General features: G+C 33.8%; 1 protein-coding gene and 1 long non-coding RNA gene across 3 annotated transcripts; both read left to right on the plus strand.

Annotated features, from left to right (window-relative positions):
* The first annotated feature begins 297 nt into the window (after window positions 1-297).
* On the plus strand, window positions 298-25,478 carry LOC100376371 (pyrroline-5-carboxylate reductase 1, mitochondrial-like). Of its 2 annotated transcripts, XM_085507756.1 has the most exons (8): window positions 298-497; window positions 904-968; window positions 16,451-16,630; window positions 17,007-17,219; window positions 19,106-19,198; window positions 19,893-20,074; window positions 22,995-23,079; window positions 23,390-25,478. In XM_085507756.1, the coding sequence occupies exons 1-7, from the start codon at window positions 365-367 to the stop codon at window positions 23,068-23,070; spliced, it is 942 nt and encodes a 313-aa protein (XP_085363882.1). In that variant the 5' UTR covers window positions 298-364; the 3' UTR covers window positions 23,071-23,079; window positions 23,390-25,478. The 2 variants fall into 2 exon arrangements, with proteins under 2 accessions (XP_085363882.1, XP_002736389.2); XM_002736343.4 differs by lacking the exon at window positions 22,995-23,079.
* Window positions 10,328-12,113, plus strand: LOC144346475 (uncharacterized). The gene is made up of 2 exons (XR_014931467.1): window positions 10,328-10,453; window positions 11,881-12,113. It is a non-coding gene; the product is annotated as an uncharacterized LOC144346475 (long non-coding RNA).

The following is a 25,478-nucleotide window of genomic DNA, read 5'->3' on the forward strand; positions in this document are numbered from 1 at the left end:
TACATTTCATGCCAACTTAACCGAAAATATTGGAAATGAATGAAATATTTGTTTTTTAATTGTTAATGTTAGCTTCAGATTTACCCAAATCAAAATGGCGGTTAACGTACACTAATTAAAAAATGTAATATATATTGCATTCTTGTATAGGATTGTAATTAATTGAGTTATAGAGGATTTTAATTTAATTGAGTCGAATTAAATTTCATTCCTATATAGGAGTTTAATTATTGAGATGTTTCACAGATTCCGATACTGGTTCCGGTTCCGGTTCCGTGTTTTATAAACAACCGTGTTATATTGACAAGGCTGGTGACTCGACGCTGTGTGTGTATATTGCTGTCATTCCAAACTTAAACTTCATATGCGGCTAGGCAAGGTATTCTTTCAGTTTTATGGACAGGCCGAGCACTTTTCGGAGGTAGCGAAGATGTCAGTGGCAATCGTAGGTGCGGGGAAGATCGGACAAGCGATGGCAAGAGGTTTCGTTCGAGCCGGTAAGTAAGTTCAAGCTGTCCCACTCGTAGTAAACGGTATAGTGCGTACTATAGTGATTACATCATCCATCTCGCCGCTCGGCATTCAAGTCGATTTTGACATATTTTGGTAACTTATCATGTGTATGTCGGCCTGTGTCTTGGGGAGTATCCACGAACGAGTCGATCACTCAGCAGCCATGCTTGTACACTGTGGCCATATGTAAATTAATGGGAATTTCTGAAGAAAACACATTTGAAATAAAACCGGGCGCATGTCAGTTGTGTACACGTGGCAACGTATAGTTTCCTTCACTGGCTTTTAGTTAAATCCGAGACAGTGATATAACATTTTAACTTGCATGTGTGTTTAGTTGATGTTGATTGTGATATTAAAAACAATTATATTTTTGTAAATAAACAACAGGTCTAGTGTCAGCTGATCGTATTATATCAAGTTCCCCTAATCCTGAGTGCTTAACAGAAATGGGGGTAAGTTATTATTTTTTTGGAAAGTTATGGGACAGTGTATATACGATCATATCTACTACGTGACCCCCTTTCCCCTCATAAACATAGCATTCACTCATTTCCTTAATCTGCTATATGGTCTAACTTGTATACATATATGAATTTTCTCGCATTTCTTCACACTCTTTGCCAATTGAAAAATTTAGATATAATAAAACACCTTGTAATGAACAGGCTATTGGAGATGAATGTAAAAATAATCAGATTGTACAAGCTCTACTAAATTTGAAGCTGAATTAGCAATTTATGATGACAACATTTGCAAGTTATCAACTTGAGAAATTTAAGTGCTTGCTAGGCACTAAAGATAGCTTCATTGTCAATAGTCTATTTTTTTTTGACCATTGATTTTTTTTTTCATTCATACTAAATTTTGTGTCAAATAAAATATCTATATAATGGTTACATTCATACCAGGTAAATTGTTGTATTTGTCTTATTAGAATGAAGCCATTAAACTACAAATTTAAACTACCGATATTTATGATACTTTGAACCATTAGGTAAAATATGAGTTATTTTGACCATAAACACTCCTCTGTAATTTTTGTTATTGCATGCACTACTAATACACCAGATATTTATATACCAGATATTTATTTTTAGTGACAATAACTGGCAAAAACAACATGTGACTATTTTTAGGGGAATGGAAAAAAGTGGGTACACATGACAATAAAATTATTCCATTTTTATAAATTTGGTTATAATTATTAACTCCAAGTTCTTTTCAAAATTAGATTGACATTGAACCTAAAAAGTTCACATATTGTTGACTAATACTAAAATTAATATTAGTAGACAGATTTGGACACAAAATATTACTAATGTTATATGCACTAAAATGTAAAAAACACATGAGAGCATACATACAGCACATGAAGTTTATTTCAGAACAATTAGATATTATGTATGGATTCCTATTCATTATGTATTCAGAAACAGATAATACTGTATAATACTTTATTTTAGCTGGAATTTATTTTCGCTGAAAAGGCATTTTGGATGTTTTGTATGGAATTTATTTTCACTGATTTTTGACAAGTTGAATGTAAAATATAGGAAAAAATGTATATTCGCTGGATTATATTTTCACTGAATCATTTCTTCAGCGAAAAAAATTGCGAAAATTAATTCCAAGCGAAAATAGAGTATTTTACAGTAATTCTTCCACTTACTCCTCCACTCAATAAACACTATTTAGAGATGACTGCTTGCTCAGTTAATTTAAAACAATGGATCATTTGCATATCAAATGATTTGACAAATAAAACACCCTCTTCCTGTTTAACTGGTAATCTAATATTCATATAACTATGGTAACTATGGTAATAAGCAACATATGTTAACAATTGCTCATAAAACACTGATCAAACCTATAGAGGAATTCAGTAATACAGACCTACCAAAGGTTTTAACAAATTACACTCCTATCATTTGATCATTTTCCAAAATAAAATTAATAGTTCATGTTGTCAGTGAAGTAGATTACATGTAACCTACATGTAAGTCAAGTTTAGTCAAAGTAAATTAATTAATTTGTGTTAGTTTTTATGTAAGTGGGAAAAGTTAACACTTCTCCTATTGAAGCCGTTTTTTTCCATTCATTTCATCTATCCGTAGTGGCTTCCCACAGGTTATGAGTTAATGTGGCATCCACTGCGAGTAGCTGTATTGTAATTATGGGAGCACTATAATATAAGTTATTAAAACATGATCATACATCTTGGATTTTAATTCATGTTAAAGGGCGGCAGTCGTCGTGCCGCGTCCTGTTCGCTATGGGACTCATAGCGACGTATACAACGCGTGTAAAATGCATTGTTTATTTACATGAAATTCGAACACACGCTGCACCACGACCACCGCGCTTAAAGACATTTATTTGGAGAAAAACATTTCTGCATATTTTCATTGGTAGTCATTTTTTGTGCATTTCTCAATAGTTATGATGGTTATTCAGAGGAGATGTTTTCCATATTTTTGACTCCCATGTGCGAAGCACAAAATGGGAGTCTTTGCAGTTAGTGTGTCTGTATGTGTGTATGTGTGTATGTGTGTGTGTATGTGTGTCCGACTATTCCACTGCTATCTCAAGAACCATACATCGGTTTTTGATGAAACTTGGTGCATAGATGCTCTGGGCCAATGCGCAGATTTGATTAGGTTTTGGTAAAAATCCATGCTCGTTAATTACCTAATTTGCATGATAATTAGCTAATTTTTAGCTGTTCTATGACTGTTCCACTGATATCTAAAGAACCACTCATTGGATTTTGATGAAACTTGGTACATAGATGCTCTGAACATATGCGCAGATTTGATTAAGTTTTGGTAAAAATCCGTGCATATTAATTACCTAATTTGCATGATAATTAGCTATTTTTTAGTGGTTCCATGACTGTTCCACTGATATCTAAACAACCACTCATTGGATTTTGATGAAACTTGGTACATAGATGATCTGAACTAATGCTAGGTTTTGATTAGTTTTTGGTAATAATCCGTGGATACTAATTACCTAATTTGCATAATGATTAGTCAATTTTCGGTTTTTCCACTGATATCTCAAGTACTAATCATCACATTTCAATGAAACTTGGTACATAGATGTCATACGACACTGCACAGACCTGATAGTTTTTATGGTAATATCAGTACATATTATTTACCTAATTTGCATAATTAATTAATTTTCAGCATTTGATATAAGTAGTTAGCATTACATTTCAATGAAACTTGGTACTTACATACTCAAGGACTATGCAGAGATTGATTGTTTTTGATAAATATTTGTGCATATTAATCACCTAATTTGCACAATTAGTTAATTTTCAGCTTTTCCACGGGTATCTCAAGTACTAATCATCGCATTTCAATGAAACTTGGTACATAGATCCTTTAGGACTATGCAGAGACCTGATTAGTTTTAGGGTAAATAATTGTGCATATTAATTACCTAATTTGCATAATTAATTTTCAGCTTTTCTACTGATATCTAAAGTACTAATCATCACATTTCAATGAATCTAGAATTATGCAGACCCAATTAGTTTCCGGTAAATATTTGTGCATATTAATCACCTAATTTGCATAATTAACCAACTTTCACACTGATATCTCAGGTACTATACATCACATATCAATGAATGCACATGGATGCTGTAGGACAATAGACAGACCTGAATAATTGTGGGTTAAAATCTGTACATATTAATTACCTAATTTGCATAATTAACCAATTTTAAGCTTTCACACTGATATCTAAAGTACCGTAAAAATAATTGGTGTTAGAAATGTGACGTGTTTTTAGAGTCAAAATTAAGGTGCATTTTCGGACGGTCGAATTTTTCAGAATAAAAATCAGCAAATGAAAAAATGGGGATGATAGACAGTGTGCTTCATTAGTTTTTAAAAAATGCAATGTCCGTCAATTGACGTAAACTTCCTCATGTTTCACGGTAAAAGCAAAGGTCGTGGCCGAGTTGTAACTCAAAATCTAAACAAAGTCATCAATCAGTGAGTATTATGACAAGCAAAACAAAACATCAAGAGCGGAGAAGAGGTCAGCACAAAACTAATAGGTCAAAAGACAAAGCTGTCTCGCACTACCTAGGAAAACTTGCGAATGTTCGAAGTACAGGTACCCATTGGACAAAAGATACATGGAAGTTTAGCAAACTATCTCCCCGACCCAGTGCAATGTATCCGGTTAGAATCAAAGCTCACGTGTCCCTTATTTGAGGGACCAAATTCTGCCGTAAATTCGCCCTTGGATTAAAAAATAAAATGGGATTTAAGAAAATAAAATGGAACTTTTAAGGTGTATTTTGGCGTCATTTTTCGGACATTTCAATCAATCCTGCCGGCTAAAATAGAGTAAGTTTTACCGTAGTCATTGACGTCTGTCTATTCAAGAGTACACGTGTATGATTTTTATCGTGACTAGCGTGAGCGGGTAAGCTTCCTTTCGAGAATGAGCTGTTATCACTGTGAACAATGTTAAATTATTCTTCAGATGACCAGTTTATTTTTTAAAAACAACTAATTTATTTATTTAAAAAAAATCATGCCGTTTTCGCATCAAAATCCAAGCCAAAATATCGTACTACAACATCAATCTCTTCCGCATTGCGTTCAATAACATTAACATATTTAAATAAGCTATGGTAATTTGAACACGTTGGCATCATCCAGCTTTTTGATTGGTTAATTAGCGATTTGACCTATTTGACCTAAGAGAACATGGCGGATATCCTACAGCATCAAACGTTTATACGAGACCGGAATCATTCGCTTACGATGAAACTAAGTTGACTTTTATTTGTATTTCATAACCATTCAAAAAATTTATTTTGTGTACATTATTATAATCACTACTGAGTACAGTAATAATCAACAATTCAGAAACGCAGCATGCCGAGATTTTTGTGTTCGTTTTTATTTGAAACTTCGTTTATTTAGAATATATTTTCGTTACCAATAAAATAAAAATCTCTCAGTCAATCAGAAACCCGGATTCATGCCTTTGAGGAAGGTCCCGTTTGAACGCTCACATCGTTTTTTTTTTTCGTTTGGGGGAAAACTAAAACTGGTCGCAATTTTCGAATAAGAATGAGTCGGCAATTTTTAGTGGAGTCGAAAATTTGGAGGTAAATAAAACACCGAAACCCGGCAAATAAATAGGCGGCCGAATTTTTAGAGGGGTCGAAATTTTGGAGTTTTCACGGTACTAATTATTCCATTTCAATGAAACTTAGTACAAAGATGCTCTAGGACAATGTACAAACCTAATTAGTTTGGGGTAAAAATCTGTTCATATTAATTCCCTAATAAGCATAATAATTCATAATTTTTTGGTTCTAATCACATTTCAATTAAACTTGGAGACATAGATTTTCTGTTACATTGCGCAGACCTCATTAGTTTTACACTCAAATCTGGTCATATTAATTTTCTGATTTGCATAATTAGTTTTCAGCTAAGTAATTTCAAATTATATTTAATGTGTTTCCAATACTCTCAGCACATGGGAGTTCTTTCTAAGCTTTCTTTGATTTTTGTTCTTGTTTGTACATTTCCATGTTTATTTTATTAATGATGATATTAATGATATCTTTTTTTTTTTTTATTTCTATTTTGGCAAATAACAAACAACTCAGAAAACATTGAAATATACAATTTGATAATTTGTAATAGTAATTTGTCAAAGAATCCATTCTCAAACGTAATACAAATGAGTATACAAGATACAAGTTGATATTTGCTCTATCAGTGGCACTTTAAAGACACATTTTTAAAGGCACAACATCAATGCTTTACTACTGTAAAAGGATTCATTAATCACTGGTTTTAATTTTGCTTATTTCGCTGACTGGAAAATGTGCTAAATTAAAACCCAGTGAATATGTAAAACTTTGCATAGAACACATTATCTAAATGATAAAAACGTGAATTTAAAACCCACTGAATATGCCTGAAATGGTAAATCAGTGAAATTTAAACCGAGTAAAAATTAGTCATTTTACAGTATGTTTATTCTATAAACAATGATAATTACATAAAGAAAACAAGACTGGAATTTGAATAATCCAGAATGACAGCAATGTTGACCTTCAGTGGAAGTGTTAGTGTCCAGTGCTACAATAGACTCTTTCAGTTTCTCCTAATATAACTGGTTTTACAAAATAATTTCAACGTAATTACATTGCCCATATGTTTATGAATATAGCTACCGATATGTATAGTTCACCTAGCTTCAGTTCAAGTAACAAAATTCAACCAAATTTTGTGTGGAAAAAATCTTTTCATACAAACGTCTAATTACACAAAGAACACGTTCCCAGGCTTTTTCGTTATCCAACCCGTGAGCTAACTTGCGACAGCTTTATATTTAGATGATGATTTTGGTTTCAAATGCCCTGTGAAAGTGTTCTGTGCTCTTTGTGTAATTAGTTATTCGTATGTAAACATTTTTTTATAGCTGTTAGGATAGTTTGGCTGTGAAAGTTTGGTATTTCTTTCCTGATTTTTAGGAATCTGCAAAACCTATTGGAGAACTTGTCTCTTTATTTAGTTTCAAGCCATATTCAAGATGGCTGCCCCCATTTAGTAAATATCAGTAAATTAATTGCATTTATTCTATTATAAGTTGTACGCCAGCCAACTGTGAGAAGGAGGGTGTTTAATACAAAAACAAATGTATGTAAATTCACTGTTCAAATGCTACGTCAGACATGTTAGAATATTACTTTTCAAAGGACTGCTGAAAAGGTGTTGAAAACTATACTTTTTTTACTTTATTGATTGGTTGATTATAGATGTCACACATCTTTTGATGGATATTTGTCATTGTCTTCCACTACTCATATTTACTGATTATACATGCACACTTTGTAAATACCATATTTACTCTATTAGCAGCACATGCACTAATTACACAGGTGTACCTATCATTAAAAACATACAGGGACTATGTCATCATTTGTGATTCAATTTTAACATAGTATTGTATTCTTGAAATAAAGAAAACATATTCTTCTTTTAATAGTTCATAAATTTTGTCAATTAGTATTCTTTACCGAACTCACCAGATAGATTAATATTTGCCAAATAGCTCATTATGTTCGTGTCTTGTCTGTCGCTGTGACTTTTTTTATGGTTTGCCCTGTGTGCGTCCGTGCGTCCAATATCACCTGTATCTCGAACATGCATGGACCGATTAAGTTCAAACTTCACTCATACATCACACATTATATGGGACATATGCACATGCATTTTTTTTATGATCCGATTAACGATTGCCGAATAGCGGCCATTTTAAGGCCGAAAATGCATCAAAATGGCACATTTTCACCATTCCGGACCCGGACCTCAGTTATGCATGGACGGATTTTGTTCAAATTTGGTACATACATTAAACATAATAGGACCTTGATGCACGTCTTTTTAGCTCCGCTGTCGACTTTGTCGAGCGGAGCTTATCATATGAGTGATTGTTCGTTCGTCGTCCGTCGTCCGTGTCAATGTTTTACTTTTTTGACTTCTTCTTGAAAACTACAAGCCTGAATGCTTTGATACTTGGTATATATGTACCTTGGGTAGACCTCTCTTAGGTTTGTTCATTTCATGTTGATATCTTCAATTCTCTAATTTTCATGAATATTTTTGTCATTTTTGGTAAAAAGTGATATTTTCGACTTCTTGTTAAAAACCGCAAGTGCAATTGCTTTGATATTACATATATAGGTACTACATGTGGACCTCTCTCAGATTTGTTCATTTTGTAATGATATCTTTAATTCTCTAATTTTGGTGAATATTTTGGTCATTTTTGGTAGAAAGTGATATTTTCAACTTCTTGTTAAAAGCCGCAAGTCCAATTGCTTTGATACTACACATATAGGTACTACATGTGAACCTCTCTCAGATTTGTTCATTTCGTGATGATATCTTCAATTCTCTAATTTTGGTGAATATTTTTGTCATTTTTGGTAAAAAGTGATATTTTCGACTTCTTGTTAAAAACCACAAGTCTGATTGCTTTGATATTACATATATAGGTACTACATGTGGACCTCTCTCAGATTTGTTCATTTTGTGATGATGTCTTCAATTCTCTAATTTTGGTGAATATTTTTGTAATTTTTGGTGAAAAGTGATATTTTCGACTTCTTGTTAAAAACCAATAATTCAATTGCTTTGATATTACATATTTAGATACTACATGTAGACCTTTCTCAGATTTGTTCGTTTCGTGATGATATCTTCGATTCTATAATTTTGGTGAATATTTTTGTCATTTTTGGTAAAAAGTGATATTTTCGACTTCTTGTAAAAAACCAATAGTCTGATTGCTTTGATATTACATATATAGGTACTACATGTGGACCTCTCTCAGATTTGTTCATTTTGTGATGATATCTTCGATTCTATAATTTTGGTGAATATTTTTGTCATTTTTGGTAAAAAGTGATATTTTCGACTTCTTGTAAAAAACCAATAGTCTGATTGCTTTGATATTACCTATTTAGATACTACATGTAGACCTTTCTCAGATTTGTTCATTTCGTGATGATATCTTCGATTCTATAATTTTGGTGAATATTTTTGTCATTTTTGGTAAAAAGTGGTATTTTCGACTTCTTGTAAAAAACCAATAGTCTGATTGCTTTGATATTACATATATAGGTACTACATGTGGACCTCTCTCAGATTTGTTCATTTTGTGATGATATCTTCAATTCTCTAATTTTGGTGAATATTTTTGTCATTTTTGGTAAAAAGTGATATTTTCGACTTCTTGTTAAAAACTGCAAGTCCGATTGCTTTGATACTATACATATTGTTCATTTTCTAATGATGTCTTCAGTTCTTTAATTGAAATGTGCATTGCTAACAGCGGAGCTATCTCAGCCGATAGGCTGCTTGTTTTTTTTTGGGGATCGGGTTTGAAATGGCCGGCTGGCGGCCATTTTGTTTTAAAGAATTCAGTTCTGGATCTGTATCTGAGACATGCTTGGATTGATCAAGTTCAAACTTCACACACACAAGGTACATCATGTTACAAATATGTATGTGCATTTGTTTGATGATCTCATTAACGATAGCCAAATGGCGGCCGCTTTAAGGCCGAAAATGCATTTGAAATCACATATTTTCACCATTCCGGACCCGGATCTCAGTTATGCATGGACGGATTTCGTTCAAATTTGGTACATACATTAAACATAATAGGACCTTGATGCACGTCATTTTTTTTTCCGGATCAAGTTTGAAATGGCCGACTGACGGCCATTTTGTTTCAAAGAATTCAGTTCTGGATCCGTATCTAAGACATGTCTGGATTGATCAAGTTCAAACTTCATACACACATGGTACATCATGTCACAAATAGATATGTGCATTTGTTTCATGATCCGCTTAACAATAGCTGAATGATGGCCATTTTAAGGCCGAAAATGCATCAAAATCATGTATTTTCACAATTCCGGAACCGGATCTCAGTCGTGCATGGATGGATTTTGTTAGCCTTCGCAGACGAAGTCTGCCGAAGGCTTATAGATTGGGTTCCATCCGTCCGTCCATCCGTCCGTGCGTCCGTCTTTTACCTCTTATAACTTTGATATGCTCTGTCCAATTTTTTTCCAAGTTGGTGCAAATGTAATTCTCAATGCCATACATATGGCCCGCGAAGTATTTTTTTGATTCGCCAAAGTTTCATTGTGTTTTTCTGTGATTTTCAACATTTTACTAGTACAAGTGCCGAAATTTGCCGGAAAAATCTGAGTTTTAACGACATCTCGCAAGAGAACTGGCATACCGTATTGCGCATGCGCCAGTCTAACCGCTGAGGAAATCGCTGTTGATTTCGTCTGAGGATATTGTATTCCGGGACTGTATCTTTCTTTGCACAAGGCTTACATAGATTAAATTCTATCTCAAAGGTAAGAAACTGTGCTTATGGTATTTATTATGAACTTTGATTTATCCTTTTGTGTCCTGACTTTAGTGAGAAACTAGCGATCGCACAGTGTCACACTTTGCCAGAAAAACAGTCCTGCTATTAGTTCAAGAACTGGTTATGAAACGTGTAAATCGAAAGTTTATCTCGTCATTTAGGAGGCTTGGGAATAACGTTTGGCATATAAAATGCTGGAATAATAAAAACGTAAAAGTTTAGAACACGCTGATCGTGATTCTGTTATGTACGATTGCTATTTCCGGTGTTCATTGGCAACTGCTAGCAGATTGAAACTTGGTTTCGTGACGACATATTAGACTAGAATTATCGAGAAAACACAGGTCAAGTTCGGCCAACCGTGACTGCTTGAAAGCAAATGATGAAATTGAAAAGTACTGTAATTCAATATCAATGAATCTATCATCACTTTTAAATTATCTTTGAAGTAAATATGATACCCGAGTGCGTTACTACACTCGTGACCGGGACCTCCATGCTCCATGCGGTGTTGAAGTTTATCGGTAAATCGAACCTCTGTCAACAGAGACACATTTTCCCAATCAGCTATTTATTTCGGTACTGAAGTCAGGGTGGCAATTTCAATGTTTAGCTACCATAATTTATCTCCATTATGAGCAGGAAAATAAAGTACGGACCTCGATTGAGATGAATTTAACGGCAGCCATGTTTTTAAGGGATATGTGAAACAATTTTAGGGAGGGGGTCAAATTCACGTAATCCTCAATTTTAATGATGTTGACTTAGTCATAATTTTTTTTTTCAAAACTCCGGATATTATTTTAATACAACTACAATATGTTAATTAGTATGCAAATTAATATGCAAATTAGCAGCCAATCTGAGACAATGCAATCCAGTTCAAAGGAAATTTGATATACACTTAGGTTACCTACATGATCACTACCTCTGCTGATTAGTTTTTTATGCACTTCTATCTGCTTTTATATTAAATGTATTTTTTTGTATTTTTCTCAATAGTTTTTTTTTATTTCTTTTGATAGCTTGGCATCCATTTGGTTCAGCTCAAGTGAAATTTTCGGCAAATCCCTGGTCAGATTTTAATGACATTGAAAACATAAGTACTCTGGCTTTTTGCACATTCTTAATATTTTATTTTTGCAGAATCCCGTAAATATTAATTTGACAACTTTGTAGAGTGGAAACAGACTGTTGAATTAGTTCATCCTAGACTTTGGTAGAACATGTTTAAAATAGTACAGTGTGAACTGCAATTTCTTTCTGGCTGGTATAAATTTATTAAGTAATATTTTTTCGTACTAAAAAGACTCAAATATCTTTTTTAATTAAATCTAACAGCCAATGGGAGCACATATGCTACAACCTCTGCTTACTTTGGGCTAAATGTTCTTTTTTTTATTTTTTTTTCAGGTGCAGAGCCAGATTTTTTTTCTCAGAAAGCAAAGCCACTGGAACTGCATGTATTACAAAAACATACCGGTACTATTCACTGCGTGTCTGACAATTGTATAAAGTTTCGCAGGTCCTCTTTTTTTTACTTTGAGAAGTTCTGTCAACCAAAGCATAAATATGTGTTTCTCTGTACATAAAATTTCACACGATATGTTAATATTAATGTATGATAATAAAAACTTGATAATATTTTTCTGGATTTTTGCACTTTATTTGTATCATTGTCGCATGAGAAGTAATCTTGTCCTTATTAGAGATATTGAAACTAATCCAGGGCCACAAACTAGTTTATCCAAACAGACACAACACTGACTCTACATATTTGCAGATCTGATTTGTATACTTCCTTGTCATTTTACCTGTTGTACTGGTTTGGTGCTATCTGGTTTCCTTGCTGAGAATAATGCTGACCTGGATGGAGAGTGCTATAAACTTGAAAATGCCATAGAAATCACGTTTGCCAATTTATGTCCATGCAACTTTAGAATGACAACTAGCGAAGGCAGTGTCATTCATGACTTGTTCAGATTTAGTACAATGTGTTGTACATATGCAGGTGCATTTCGGTCATGATCTGCTTTGAATGTATTTGTCACTCAAATATGAACAGAACGGGGACGTGTCATTGACAATGACTTGTTGATTTACAAATTACTAATTACTAAAACTAGAGTGTTGGACAGCTTGCACGTGATTCTCACTAAAGTCAGATATTGTTTTTGAAAAAGATAATGTTTTGTAAATCAATGGTATTATTTTGTTTATGATTTGATTGTATCCATGTCAGGTGCTGTCTCTTAAAACTACCTACCAAGCTAGGAATGCCCCTCTCCAACTCAGTAATATGAGTGACTGGGAGAGATATTAAAATCTGGTCTGAGATTGATAATTAGTCGTTGTAGGTCTTTATTTCTGTGAGTGATAAGCGAGTTGAGTGAGTGCTCTTCTCAGATGACATGCCTATCATGTGACTCTAGAAGCAAGTTGATTTTATTAACCTCTACGGCTTTGTCATCTCTGTATATCCAAATCAAACAACTTTGTGATGAACATTTGTTGCTTAAAGACCCAAACAATGCTACGTCAGACATGTTAGAATATTACTTTTCAAAGGACTACTGAAAAGGTGTTGAAAACTATAGTTTTTTACTGTCAAAAATACTCACGATGACTACAATACTGCATTAGACTTAAAGGTCTCCATTTATGTCCTTAGCATATAGTAACATTGTTTTCTACAGCGCTTCATCATGTTTTTTTTTTTGTGTTTGAAAGAGTCGTGTTTCACCTTTCCTCATCAAACCATTAACTGGGTAATGTAATCTTACAATTTTTTCAAAAACAAGGTCGGTGACCTCTTTCTTTTCGTCATTGCTGCTATAGATAAGAGAATAATTTTCTAGTGAAAAATTTTCTCTTTTTTTTACTTTATTGATTATCTTTAACAAAAGCTTAGTTCAACTGACAAACAAGCATATGTTCATTTTTAGTTATATTATAGTTTTTAGTTCCCGTTCGGACTTATGTTTTGCCCTGTGTGCGTCCGTGATCACCTGTATCTCGAACATGCATGGACCGATTAAGTTCAAACTTCACTCATACATCTCACATTATATGGGACATATGCACATGCATTTTTTTCATGATCCGATTAACGATAGCCGAATAGCGGCCATTTTAAGGCCGAAAATGCATCAAAATCGCACATTTTCACCATTCCGGACCCGGATCTCAGTTATGCATGGACGGATTTTGTTCAAATTTGGTACATACATTAAACATAATAGGACCTTGATGCACGTCATTTTTTTTTTTGGATCGGGTTCAAAATGGCCGACTGGCGGCCATTTTGTTTTAAAGAATTCAGTTCTGGATCCGTATCTGAGACATGCTTGGATTGATCAAGTTCAAACTTCACACACACAAGGTACATCATGTCACAAATATGTATGTGCATTTGTTTCATGATCTCATTAACGATAGCCAAATGGCGGCCGCTTTAAGGCCGAAAATGCATTGAAATCGCACATTTTCACCATTCCGGACCCGGATCTCAGTTATGCATGGACGGATTTCATTCAAATTTGGTACATACATTAAACATAATAGGACCTTGATGCACGTCATTTTTTTTTTCGGATCAAGTTCGAAATAGCCGACTGGCGGCCATTTTGTTTTAAAGAATTCAGTTCTGGATCCGTATCCGAGACATGTCTGGATTGATCAAGTTCAAACTTCACACACACATGGTACATCATGTCACAAATAGATATGTGCATTTGTTTCATGATCTGCTTAACAATAGCGGAATGATGGCCATTTTAAGGCCGAAAATGCATCAAAATCATGTATTTTCACAATTCCAAAACCGGATCTCAGTCATGCATGGATGGATTTTGTTCAGATTTAGCACAATGTGTTGTACATATGCAGGTGCATTTCGGTCATGATCTGCTTTGAATGTATATGTCACTCAAATATGAACGGAACGGGGACGTGTCATTGACAATGACTTGTTAAATAGTTGTTTCTGTAAATTTATGAACACTACCACAGGGAATATTGTAGGTGATCCACAGACAAAGATTGTGTTTAGTGGCTTATTCCAGCTTGCAGTAGATTACTAATAGACTATTGTTTACCCAGGATGTTTATTTATAGACCTAATGGTTTATTGTGGTGTGATCCTAGATAGTAACTGATAATAACGATTATAGGGATATTTTTAACAATGGTAAGATGATGTATATTGTTAGCAGCTGTACCATTACAACTGAAAGCGATGTGACTTTACACAGTTTCTATCACATCCTAAGATACGTATAAAAGCTGTGACATTCATGTTTGTAAATTTTGCAATTCAAGATAGCTTACTGCAAATGAAATATCAGTTAGATGTCACGCATCTTTTGATGGATATTTGTCATTGTCTTCCACTACTCATATTTACTGATTATACATGCACACTTTGTAAATACCATATTTACTCTATTAGCAGCACATGCACTAATTACACAGGTGTACCTATCATTAAAAACATACAGGGACTATGTCATCATTTGTGATTCAATTTTAACATAGTATTGTATTCTTGAAATAAAGAAAACATATTCTTCTTTTAATAGTTGTTCATCAATTTTGTCAATTAATATTCTTTTCCGAACTCACCAGATAGATTAATATTCGCCAAATAGCTCATTATGTTTGTGTCTTGTCTGTCGCTGTGACTTTTTGATTAACAAATACATTACTAATTACTAAAACTAGAGTGTTGGACAGCTTGCACGTGATTCTCACTAAAGTCAGATATTGTTTTTGAAAAATCAATGGTATTATCCATGTCAGGTGCTGTCTCTTAAAACTACCTACCAAGCTAGGAATGCCCCTCTCCAACTCAGTAATATGAGTGACTGGGAGAGATATTAAAATCTGAGCGAGTTGAATGAGTGCTCTTCTCAGATGACATGCCTATCATGTGACTCTAGAAGCAACTTGATTTTATTAACCTCTACGGCTTTGTCATCTCTGTATATCCAAATCAAACAACTTTGTGATGAACATTTGTTGCTTAAAGACCCAAGTATACTATAAATACGCTTCTAAACAATAGGGATGATTTTCTTGAAAGTCACGCTGTTGTAAACAGCTACAGTCAAGCTCTGGTAAAAACGCGTTTTCTCGAACTTACAGGTCGATTATGTCGTGACAAGTAGATGTATGTGACTGAAAATAGTACGAGTTGAGATTTTGTTGGATAAACCTCAAAAACAATCAATGTCACATGACGTTGGGCCGCTGAAACAGGTTGCGTCATCTAATCTCCAAAAACATTGACACAATTCCTAATACTTTTCTCATTATCACATAGTGGATTTAACGGAGACAATGAAAATCGTGTTCGCAAATTTAAAAGTTACCACAGAGAGTACGAGCTAGAAATACCCCTCGTCCTGTTTTAGAAATGAATAATGTGTTTAGTATTGTTTACTACACTAGTCGGCATATAGCAGTTTTATTAAGTGGCTATGGTCGGTCATCATGTTTTTGCATGCAGTGATACATCGTCTCAAATTTATTATCTTTACTATTGCCACATATCAGTAGCAGCATTTATGCGTGTGAAAGTGTGAACGCCATGCAGTGAATATTTTTCCATGGTTAACCGCGAGCTTGACAGCATACGTGCATCGTGGTCATCGTTGAATTGTTGTTCAACGATACGATACAAGGCTGACAAATGGGTATGATACGTCATTTCTGCATTTCAGACGAATGCTATAGTAGAAATAAACGTACCGTATTCAAAAAAATGGTCAATGCCATATTAGCTTGCCATTACGGAATGTCTATGCAGCTCACGTCAGTGTTGTATGGAAGCAAGTCTGACTAAACTATGAATTTCTGTAAACATAGGCAATGCAAGTGATTAACAGGACTCATTTGCATAGTCACACCTTCAATAAACACTAGCCCAGGGCAACATTAGTTGTAGAGGACATAATATACATTTTTTTTTTTTTTTTTACAGAGACTTGGTGTGAGAACGACATACGACAACATGGATGCTGTAAAACCTAGTAATGTTGTTTTCCTCGCTGTAAAACCGAATATGATGCCCACAGTTCTTGATGAAATTGCTCCAGTTATTAATGAACGACATCTTGTAGTGACGCTAGCTGCTGGCATTACAATTGATTTTGTAGAACAGGTGAGAATGAGTGTTTTTTTCCTTAGTATGGTCTGATTGACTGCAGCATTTGGACAAAAACCGAATCAATGTTTGAAAAATCAAGATGGCATCAATATTTGGTGGAATTTTTTATTATGCTTACAAATTCTGTCTAGCTTTGTTTTTTTGGGGTCGATAGTTAATATTAATTTCCAAAGACTGAATGCAATGTCATGAGCCAATCAGAATGTTGAATGTCATGAACCAATCAGAATGTTGAATGCCATAAGCCAATCAGAATGTTGAATGCCATAAACCAATCAGAATATTGTATCTCATAGACCAATCAGAATGTTGTATTTCATAAACCAGTCAGAATGTTGAATGTCTTCTATAGATTTGTTTCTAATTTCAGAAACTACCACCCAATGCAAGAGTGATTCGTGTGATGACAAACACACCTTGTATAGTGGGAGAAGGTGCCACGATATTTGCCAGGGGGGCAGCTACAAAACACACAGATTCTATAATTGTTCGCAAGTTTTTCTCCAGTATAGGATTCTGTGATGAAGGCGATGAGTCTTTCATTGACGCAGTCACTGGACTCGGCGGAAGCGGCCCTGCCTATGTAAGAATAATTTAAAGTAACTTGTGCTAATATTAAAGGCCTGTTTACTAAATAATGATAAATGAAACTTAGAAAGCTTGTAAGAACAAACTGGGCCCAAATCGCGCAAATTCCAATAAGTTTACCCTGGTTCGGATGGAGTTCTACGCGTGATTTTATTGCGCTCAAGGACGTTCTATTTTTAAACTAGTTGAAACCGGAAATAACGCAACTACTTTCGAACTTCAAACACAAATTTGATTATCGTTATTATGTGTTAGTTTCTGTTGTTTCAAAGATTGAATTATGTATGACAATAATATTTCACTCTATAAACAATGTTTCACTAAAATGTGTGATTCAAAGGCAACCCAAATTGTAAAAAGCAATATCAAGTTCCGCATATAAACACTGTTGTAAAGAGGCGGCGGAGCGGGATTTTAGCCAAAATCGGCTAGTAAGGCGTCATATGACACAGGTTTGTGCTGGGACAGCGCTTCCGGTGACGACACAACGGAGCACTCGGAATTACGCACGCGCAAACAATCAGTAATGACGTATGATGGTTTAACAAACGGAGCTTAGGGTACGTACAATAAACACTTCACGATGTTGATTCAGTGCATACAGAAGGGCCCGGTACCAAATAATTGAACTAGTTTCAGCTAATAGAACGGAAATAATTGCTATTCATGTAGAACACGTTTGCAATACAAAAAACTAGGTCGTTACAGCTAGTGTATCTTTAATTATTAATTGGCATAATTTCACAAACTTCTGATCAAGACTTACCGGTATAGTAAATTACGTCTATTTGGTCCAAACCATCTGGGGATATATATTTGGAGAAAATTTTTACATTCTGCAAAGAATATTGTAATATTTTCAAATGAAATATCAGAGGTTTTTCTTGAAAAAAATTGCAAGAGGGAGTACTGTAATTCAGCGGCGCCACCAAGTGAGGGAGATAGGATTCTTCCTACCAGGCTATGGAGTTTTGATAATTAAAATGGAAGTTAAAATGGAGCATTCCATGGCTTCCTTGGGGCCAAAATTACAATCAGACAGGTCACAGTTGAAGACTGGCCACATGTGATCCCTGGGCAATCAGAATTTTATGGTTGCCAGAGGATCTGCTCCCCAGGGTAAGGGGGCACATGGCCATGGCATGAGGGCAATGCGCCCCTGTTTCCTTGTTTAAAAAAATCCCTGGAATATGATATAAACATACTAGAACATGTATTGCGCAATTTGTGAATTTGTAATAACCAACATCATGTCCCAGAAAGCTGAATGGGCAGAGTTCTCACATTATTCATTGTGTAAGTTCAAATGCAGCCTTTCTGATTTCGGTCAGTGATTTCGGTCAGTGATTTCGGTCAGTGATCTATATAAAAGTTGTAGAACAATTTATGAGAACAAAGGCATATAAAAGTCTTACGACATTTATGGTATAGTGGTCGAAAGACAATTTATATGAACAAAGAGGTTTGACTTGAGAAAATGAGTCACACTCAGAACCAGGATATAAAGTCCTTCAATAGATCCTTAAGGATTTTAAGGAATCTCAACAACTTTTGCCGTTAGTATGCGTACTTGATAAGCTAAAGTGTAAGAGTGATTAAGACACAAACATCGGGGTCACAAACCCTATTCTGCTACAGCTGTTGTAAATTACATGTAATAAACCTCAGAGTAACTTGACACAGAGTTACACATCCTGGATGTACATAATCTTGTTTAAAAATCTCATATAAATTTTGTCTCACAGCAATTTTATTCCTATGTGCCGTTTTATATATTTGTTAAACTTTAATCTAATTTGTGTTTAAAAAAATTCTGCCATTTTGTTTTTCCATCAGGACAAGCTGTTGTCGTCCTTGATAACTCATTCTAATTGTTTGTAGGCTTTCTGTGCTATGGATGCATTAGCTGATGGTGGTGTGAAAATGGGGTTGCCAAGGCAACTAGCACTTAAACTTGCTGCACAGACATTGCTGGTATGCCCATTCATATTTTGTTGTTTTCAGATTAAAAATTAATATATTTAAAAAACCCTTAGTATTTTGATTAAAATCATTTGATTTTAGTGGCACACACTTGATCTGTTCGTTTTGTGTAATATTTGAGAGCTCACAGTGAACGGAAAATCTCTTTCATTTAACTAAACTTGCATAAAATTTATTTTATTTTGATTGTTTGTAATCAAATCTGTGGATGGACGCATCAATAACTAGTACATACATGTAATACATTTGCAGAAAATTTCAAATGTCTGCAGATATTTTGCTCAATCAAATAAATGACAAAGAATAAAATTAAAAGAGGGGTTGGGAGTTGTTTCTATGGAAACAGTGACTTAGAGAGTTTCTTCAAACAATTAACTAGCCCTTTTCTGTCAGCCATTTTGAATTGAAATTTGGTCAAATATGTACAACTGAAATTCCAAAAGTAGTTTGGATATACCACAGCTCTTTCCTTGGATTTCCAAATAACCAGTCATAGGATATAAGGAAATTCCTGGTTTAATTAATGATATTTAGGTCATTGACCCCTGTGGTACATGTAAGGTCACATCCTTCCTTCCTTGACATACCATACTATAATGACATTATAAATAATGTCAACTTTTTTTACTGAAAATGAATAAGATAGGGGAGCTTGTAACTTATATTTAAACATTTGTCATTCTAGGGAGCTGCTAAAATGGTTTTAGAAACTGATCGTCACCCTATGGATTTGAAAGATGATGTGTGCTCTCCAGGCGGTTCTACAATCTGTGCCATTCATAGACTAGAAGAAGACGGATTCAGAAAGTGCCTTATAAATGCTGTAGAAGTTGCCACACTAAAATCTAAAGAACTCTCTCAGCAAAAGTAAAGAGACAATTATTAAATGACACTGTTGTCATGACTACACATAGCACATATAGGGGTTTTGTAAGCACAGCTGACAAAGGCCTGGTACATGCAAGCTAGTAAATACACAAAATGGACACCAAAATGTGTCATAATTTTTGTGACAATAAAGTACTAATTACCATATTTCATTTGAGGTAGCGGGACTATTATTTGCATACTTGTTTTCATCTTCTAATTGTGAGTAAATGACTACAAATAGACCCGGGAAAGTATATATTTTTAGAATCGCCAGACTTCAAGCTTTTCACAAGTGTATTTTGCATGCCCGTATCTGCATTCTACGACGCGTTACTCAATCAAAGGTGAAAAATTACTTTTTCTGTAAAAAAAAAAATTACGCATTTATGCTGGCGATAAGAAGTATTTTTTTTCACTTCTCCTAGTTGTTCAATAGTCTGGTAAATTGAATGTGTCTGGTTAGTTTTATTCAAGCAACGCGTTTTAAAAAATAGTGTCCTGAATTTCAATTACTGTTTTAGTCGCATTGCCCCCAACTCAAACCACAACTCGTTGGTAAATAATCGATGAAATAGTTTGTCTGGACACATTCAAGTTCCTCTCATTGTCACCTTAAAGCTGTGAAAATTTGGTGTTAATCCGACGACAATAAGTATACGTTATTTTTTGTTAAAGACCTTGTATTTTGAAAAACATAAACTCCTAGAAAACGTCCATGAAGTAACAGCAAAGATTTTCAAGCTTGTTTATCGGCACAATCAATTTGTTTTCCCATCAAGGTCTGTTTTACCATGTGTAGGGACATCCAAATGTGTAAGGCTATTGGAAACCAAAAAAATAAAGGAATGGGATAGCTATAATTGGATAAATTCGGCATATGAAAACACCAAAATCAATGATTTTTTTCAGTGGCTGTGTGACCTTGTGTCTGACACATTCATATGCAAATAACTAATCTGTGAAACAAACAGGGGCGGAGACAAACCACTCAAATGTTTGGAAACACTCATTGTGTGTCAGATAGCTACTGATAACACATCCTAACATTGCTTTGTCTTGAGTTTATCTTTGAAACTTATAGGCACACAGATTAAACCTGTGTTGTTGATTTTGGAAAACACTACTGAGGCTGCCTTGCTTCCCTTCAGAAAATCTACATTTTAACCAACTTACATGACATTCTATGTTATATTGACTTTTTCATATGAAAGTTTATGGTGCATTTCATCAATTAATAAATAAATTTGAAAATCGTAATTTTCAACACAAATAATAGTCTCGCTACCTTGAATGAATGAAATATGCATAGTGCATAATCAATCTGATTAAAATCTTATGTAGTGTACGGGCTTTAACTATTTTGGCTATAAATTTATTTTAATTTAATTTTTTATTACTTTTGTTATTAATGCCTTTTTATTTTATTATTTTCCTTTGATTTTGATTTTGTAATTTTTTGTTTAATTCCGCCCTACATACATCTGATCAGACGTCTATGTAAGTCCCGTTCAAATCTTGCGTAAGTAACAGCCAATCACAGACCCCCTTTTATACAGGCTGTCGGTTGCTTACTTTTCAGTGTCGCAATACTCCACGGGCAATCTTTCTGTACATTATATTTTGCCCACTTGAATAAACCATTAATAGAAAATTGCTAGTATATTTTTATTTACAAAAGAAATTACACAGCATTTTACAATTGTTGTCATTACATTGAATATTTTTTTTTCACTTCCAACAAATGTGAACACTTCCTGATACATCTTCGCCAGCCAAGGTTCGTTTATTCAGTCATCGCTTCAATTTTAAACAAACATTGAGCATAATTATCTAGAATAGAAGCAAAAAAATAAGTAAATCGCAATGATTGAAACAGATGATCATCAGATCTAGTGTAAATGCAATATTTGGTTTATATCACGGTTACTAGAAGAATTGTTAGGAAATTCTCTCGGTTCTTTTGTTAAGATGCATGTCTCGGTAAACATTTAAAACAAAGGGAATTAGCATACTGCTGACGTTGCGACGATCGTAATTTGCATAAAATTACATATTCGTTTGAAGACTATTCCATAGTTTATGGTTTTCTGTAATGTTTTTTTTTTCTAATAAATTTTCCCAATTTATACTACATTGTCATGATTTGGTATGAATAATAACACTGAAATACAAAAAAAATATATTCAGATTAAAACTGTACTATATGAAACCATACAACTTCTGTGTTATCTACACTGCCACTGGTAGCGGTCATGAAGAAAACAAGATGACCAATATTGCTATCTGGGAGAACATTTTTTTCAAACTTTGTGAAAATAAAACTAAATTTGTTGAAACTATCATAGATCTCTCATAAGAGACTCACAGATTCTAATTCAAGGTATAAAAAATGTTCCGATATGCATTTTCAGGGTACAAAATTTCGTCACCATGTTGAACATCAGCAGACGCAGACTTTTGATCGCCGTACTGAAAATTTTCTACAACAAATTAGTATTTAACTTACAGAAATTATAACAAAGTAAACTATATTATAAATACAAATTTAACAAAGCGTTGTACTAAAATATTAATCCTCTAGATTTTTCAGCAATTTTCCCAAACTATTATGACAAAGGCAGACACGATAGCTGATGTCGCTAACCTCAACAAAAAAAGCATTATTTTCTAAAGTTACGATTGAAACTAGTTATGATAATCGCAGTTCCACATTAAAATACCCTAACAATAACGTGGTAACGAATAATAACATTTTAGAACATTCCCAGACAGAGTTTTTGTGATACAAAATGCCATGGTTCAGATTCACAGACGGCAAATTGGTATTTTCATTTTTTTCGAGAACAACAAAACCTTGAATATCACACAACATTCGCACAAAAGTCAGCTTTTAATGAGCTCTATTTCTTCAATTTAGTGGACACTCATGGAAAGCAATTGAAGATAGCAATATAAGCGATGACATCATAGTGGTTAGACACACATCAAAGTGAAGTCAATGGGTAATTAGCATATCTAACAATAGTTTCGTAACCGTTCTTTTAGTAACCATGTTTATGTGCACTTCTGTTTAAGATGCACTTCTAATAGAAAAATTCTGTTATTTGGGATAGTCCGTGCTGCACTCACTTTGAAGCTTAAATCACAAAAGACAAATTATCACAAATTTCGCAAATCAGAGAATTGTAAATTTGTGTAGTAGTAGTCATAGCGATTCATGAAATTGAACGCACAATATTTTGGATGTATACTAAAATTGACAGGCAACTTTGCACTCTACTAACTTCTGTTTACATGCTCTATCTTTTGCAGTGGTGAGAAGACAGATATAAAGGGTACAAACTGTGAAAAAGATGACACAAGATATGCTTCATTTGTTCATTAACTTGTCACCTGACTTGTCACCTGACCTAATGGATGTACTGTACTAGTATTGGTATCTAATTGTCTGCCTCAGAGTGTGTTTTCAACCTAGGGTGGCAATAAATTGATTTGAACTGTAGGGCGGAAATAATAAAAACAATCTTTACTAAAAATAATTTATTTTTTCAAAAAAATCATCTATTTATTTCTTATCAATATCCTCCAAATATATATATTATTATTGTTGTAGTATAACAAGCAAATATTCTGTCAATCTTAAAAACTTGTGTCGAAAAAAACAAACATCTCAGTATTATGCAAGATCTGGAAATTTTAGGTTTGCTTTTTCACATTTTTTCTTGAACTATTGTAATTAAAAAAAAATGGAAAGAGTTCCTTAAGACCCCTCCTCTTAACCCTAACCCCAATGTAATTGTATGTACATAGAGGGGCATGTACTATTAAATTGGGGGAGGGGGGTAGCACTGGACAGGCAAGGTTTGGATTAAAGTTATGTGTGAGGGCTTCCTAAGAAAGTCTTACAACAAATTTAGTTCTTCTAAATTTAAAGTACCAATAATATTTCTAATTATCATTCAAGTCAATTTTATTGTAACAATAATTAACATTTGGTTAAAACACACAATAAATGTCATGCGAGTTTCTTCCCTCTTGCTGTGACATAACAACTAAAACAAAATTTGTGTTTAGTAGTATTGAGTCAATATTTATCAGTCACTGTCACATATGGATATTTTTAATATTCGAAGCATGATTTCATTGCATCTTTTATTGATGAGCCAAATTTCAACATCATCTTGCACTGATTTACTTTACACACATTACATGGAACCCCCATATTGAACAAAACACAGTATATCAACTGTGTCATTTAACATGGCAGCTGTTGTAACTATGATGATTTTGAAAATACAAGTTTTTTTGAATAAGTTTCAAGAAATATTGACATATTTTAATCATTAATGTGACATACAAGGCCGCAATCATTGTGCAATGCTTGTTCATGGAAACAGTATTTTCACCCATGATTGTATTTGTTGCATGGGACCCACTCCGAAAACACTGCAGTGCAACGTCTATAGCTCTTTAAATGTTAATTATCACTTTACATGTTTTCTACACTTCCTACACCTATGTACTTCTAAATACAGCAGAAATAAGCTTTACATTGCACTACTAAGCTATTAAATACACCAGTAATTATTATTTCCCTGACACACTGCCTATTTTCATGTCAATTTTTATCGAAATATTTGTGTATTATTTTATTTGTAGTATTTGAGTCTTTTAGCAGTCACTATCAACATAAGAGAGAATTGAGGCAAACATCTGCGGTATTTTATTTCTTGATGTTGAATCACATTTTTATGAAATTCCTCAATTGTGTAAATCAAACACACGATGTGTACTAGTAACAGATGTTGCACAGAACACGGGTGCCTTTTCTTTGAAGTTTTTGGTGTCCATGTTATTTCTTGTTTCTATGGTTTCACAGAGTATGTTGGTCTTGTGTTATTTAGTTATTAGTATTTTATTAGCTTCATAGAAACTGTCATATTTATGATTTATAAAAAATGTCTTTATTAATTGGTAATATAATTATAGCTTACCAAATTATTTTTTTCTAAATTATCTTGTAACTGGCAATTTTGTGACAATATCATTTGACAATTTCTTATCAACAATTCACAGACTGCTTCAATTGGTATGAGATGATCATCACATATCACAATACTTAAATACCATTTATTTGTAAATTCTTGAAATTCTTAACAGCTGTTTGTTTTTGTTCACTGATGTCTTATAAAATTTCATTCATGTTGAAATTATTAGTTGCAACTGGTAACGATTTGCATGTTTTTTATTATATATATAGTATTGCAAACCAAATATTACAAAAGTTTTCCATTTCTATGTTCTCTTGTGATTATAGTAGGATTTTTATGACAAGAATTCAAAATTCTAGATTCACATTTATTTTCAAAACTAAATAAAATATTATTGTATTCCCAAGCAA

This window comes from Saccoglossus kowalevskii, chromosome 14 (genome assembly GCF_978046115.1).
Source record: "Saccoglossus kowalevskii chromosome 14, keSacKowa6.1, whole genome shotgun sequence".
Classification (NCBI taxonomy): Eukaryota; Metazoa; Hemichordata; class Enteropneusta; family Harrimaniidae; genus Saccoglossus; species Saccoglossus kowalevskii.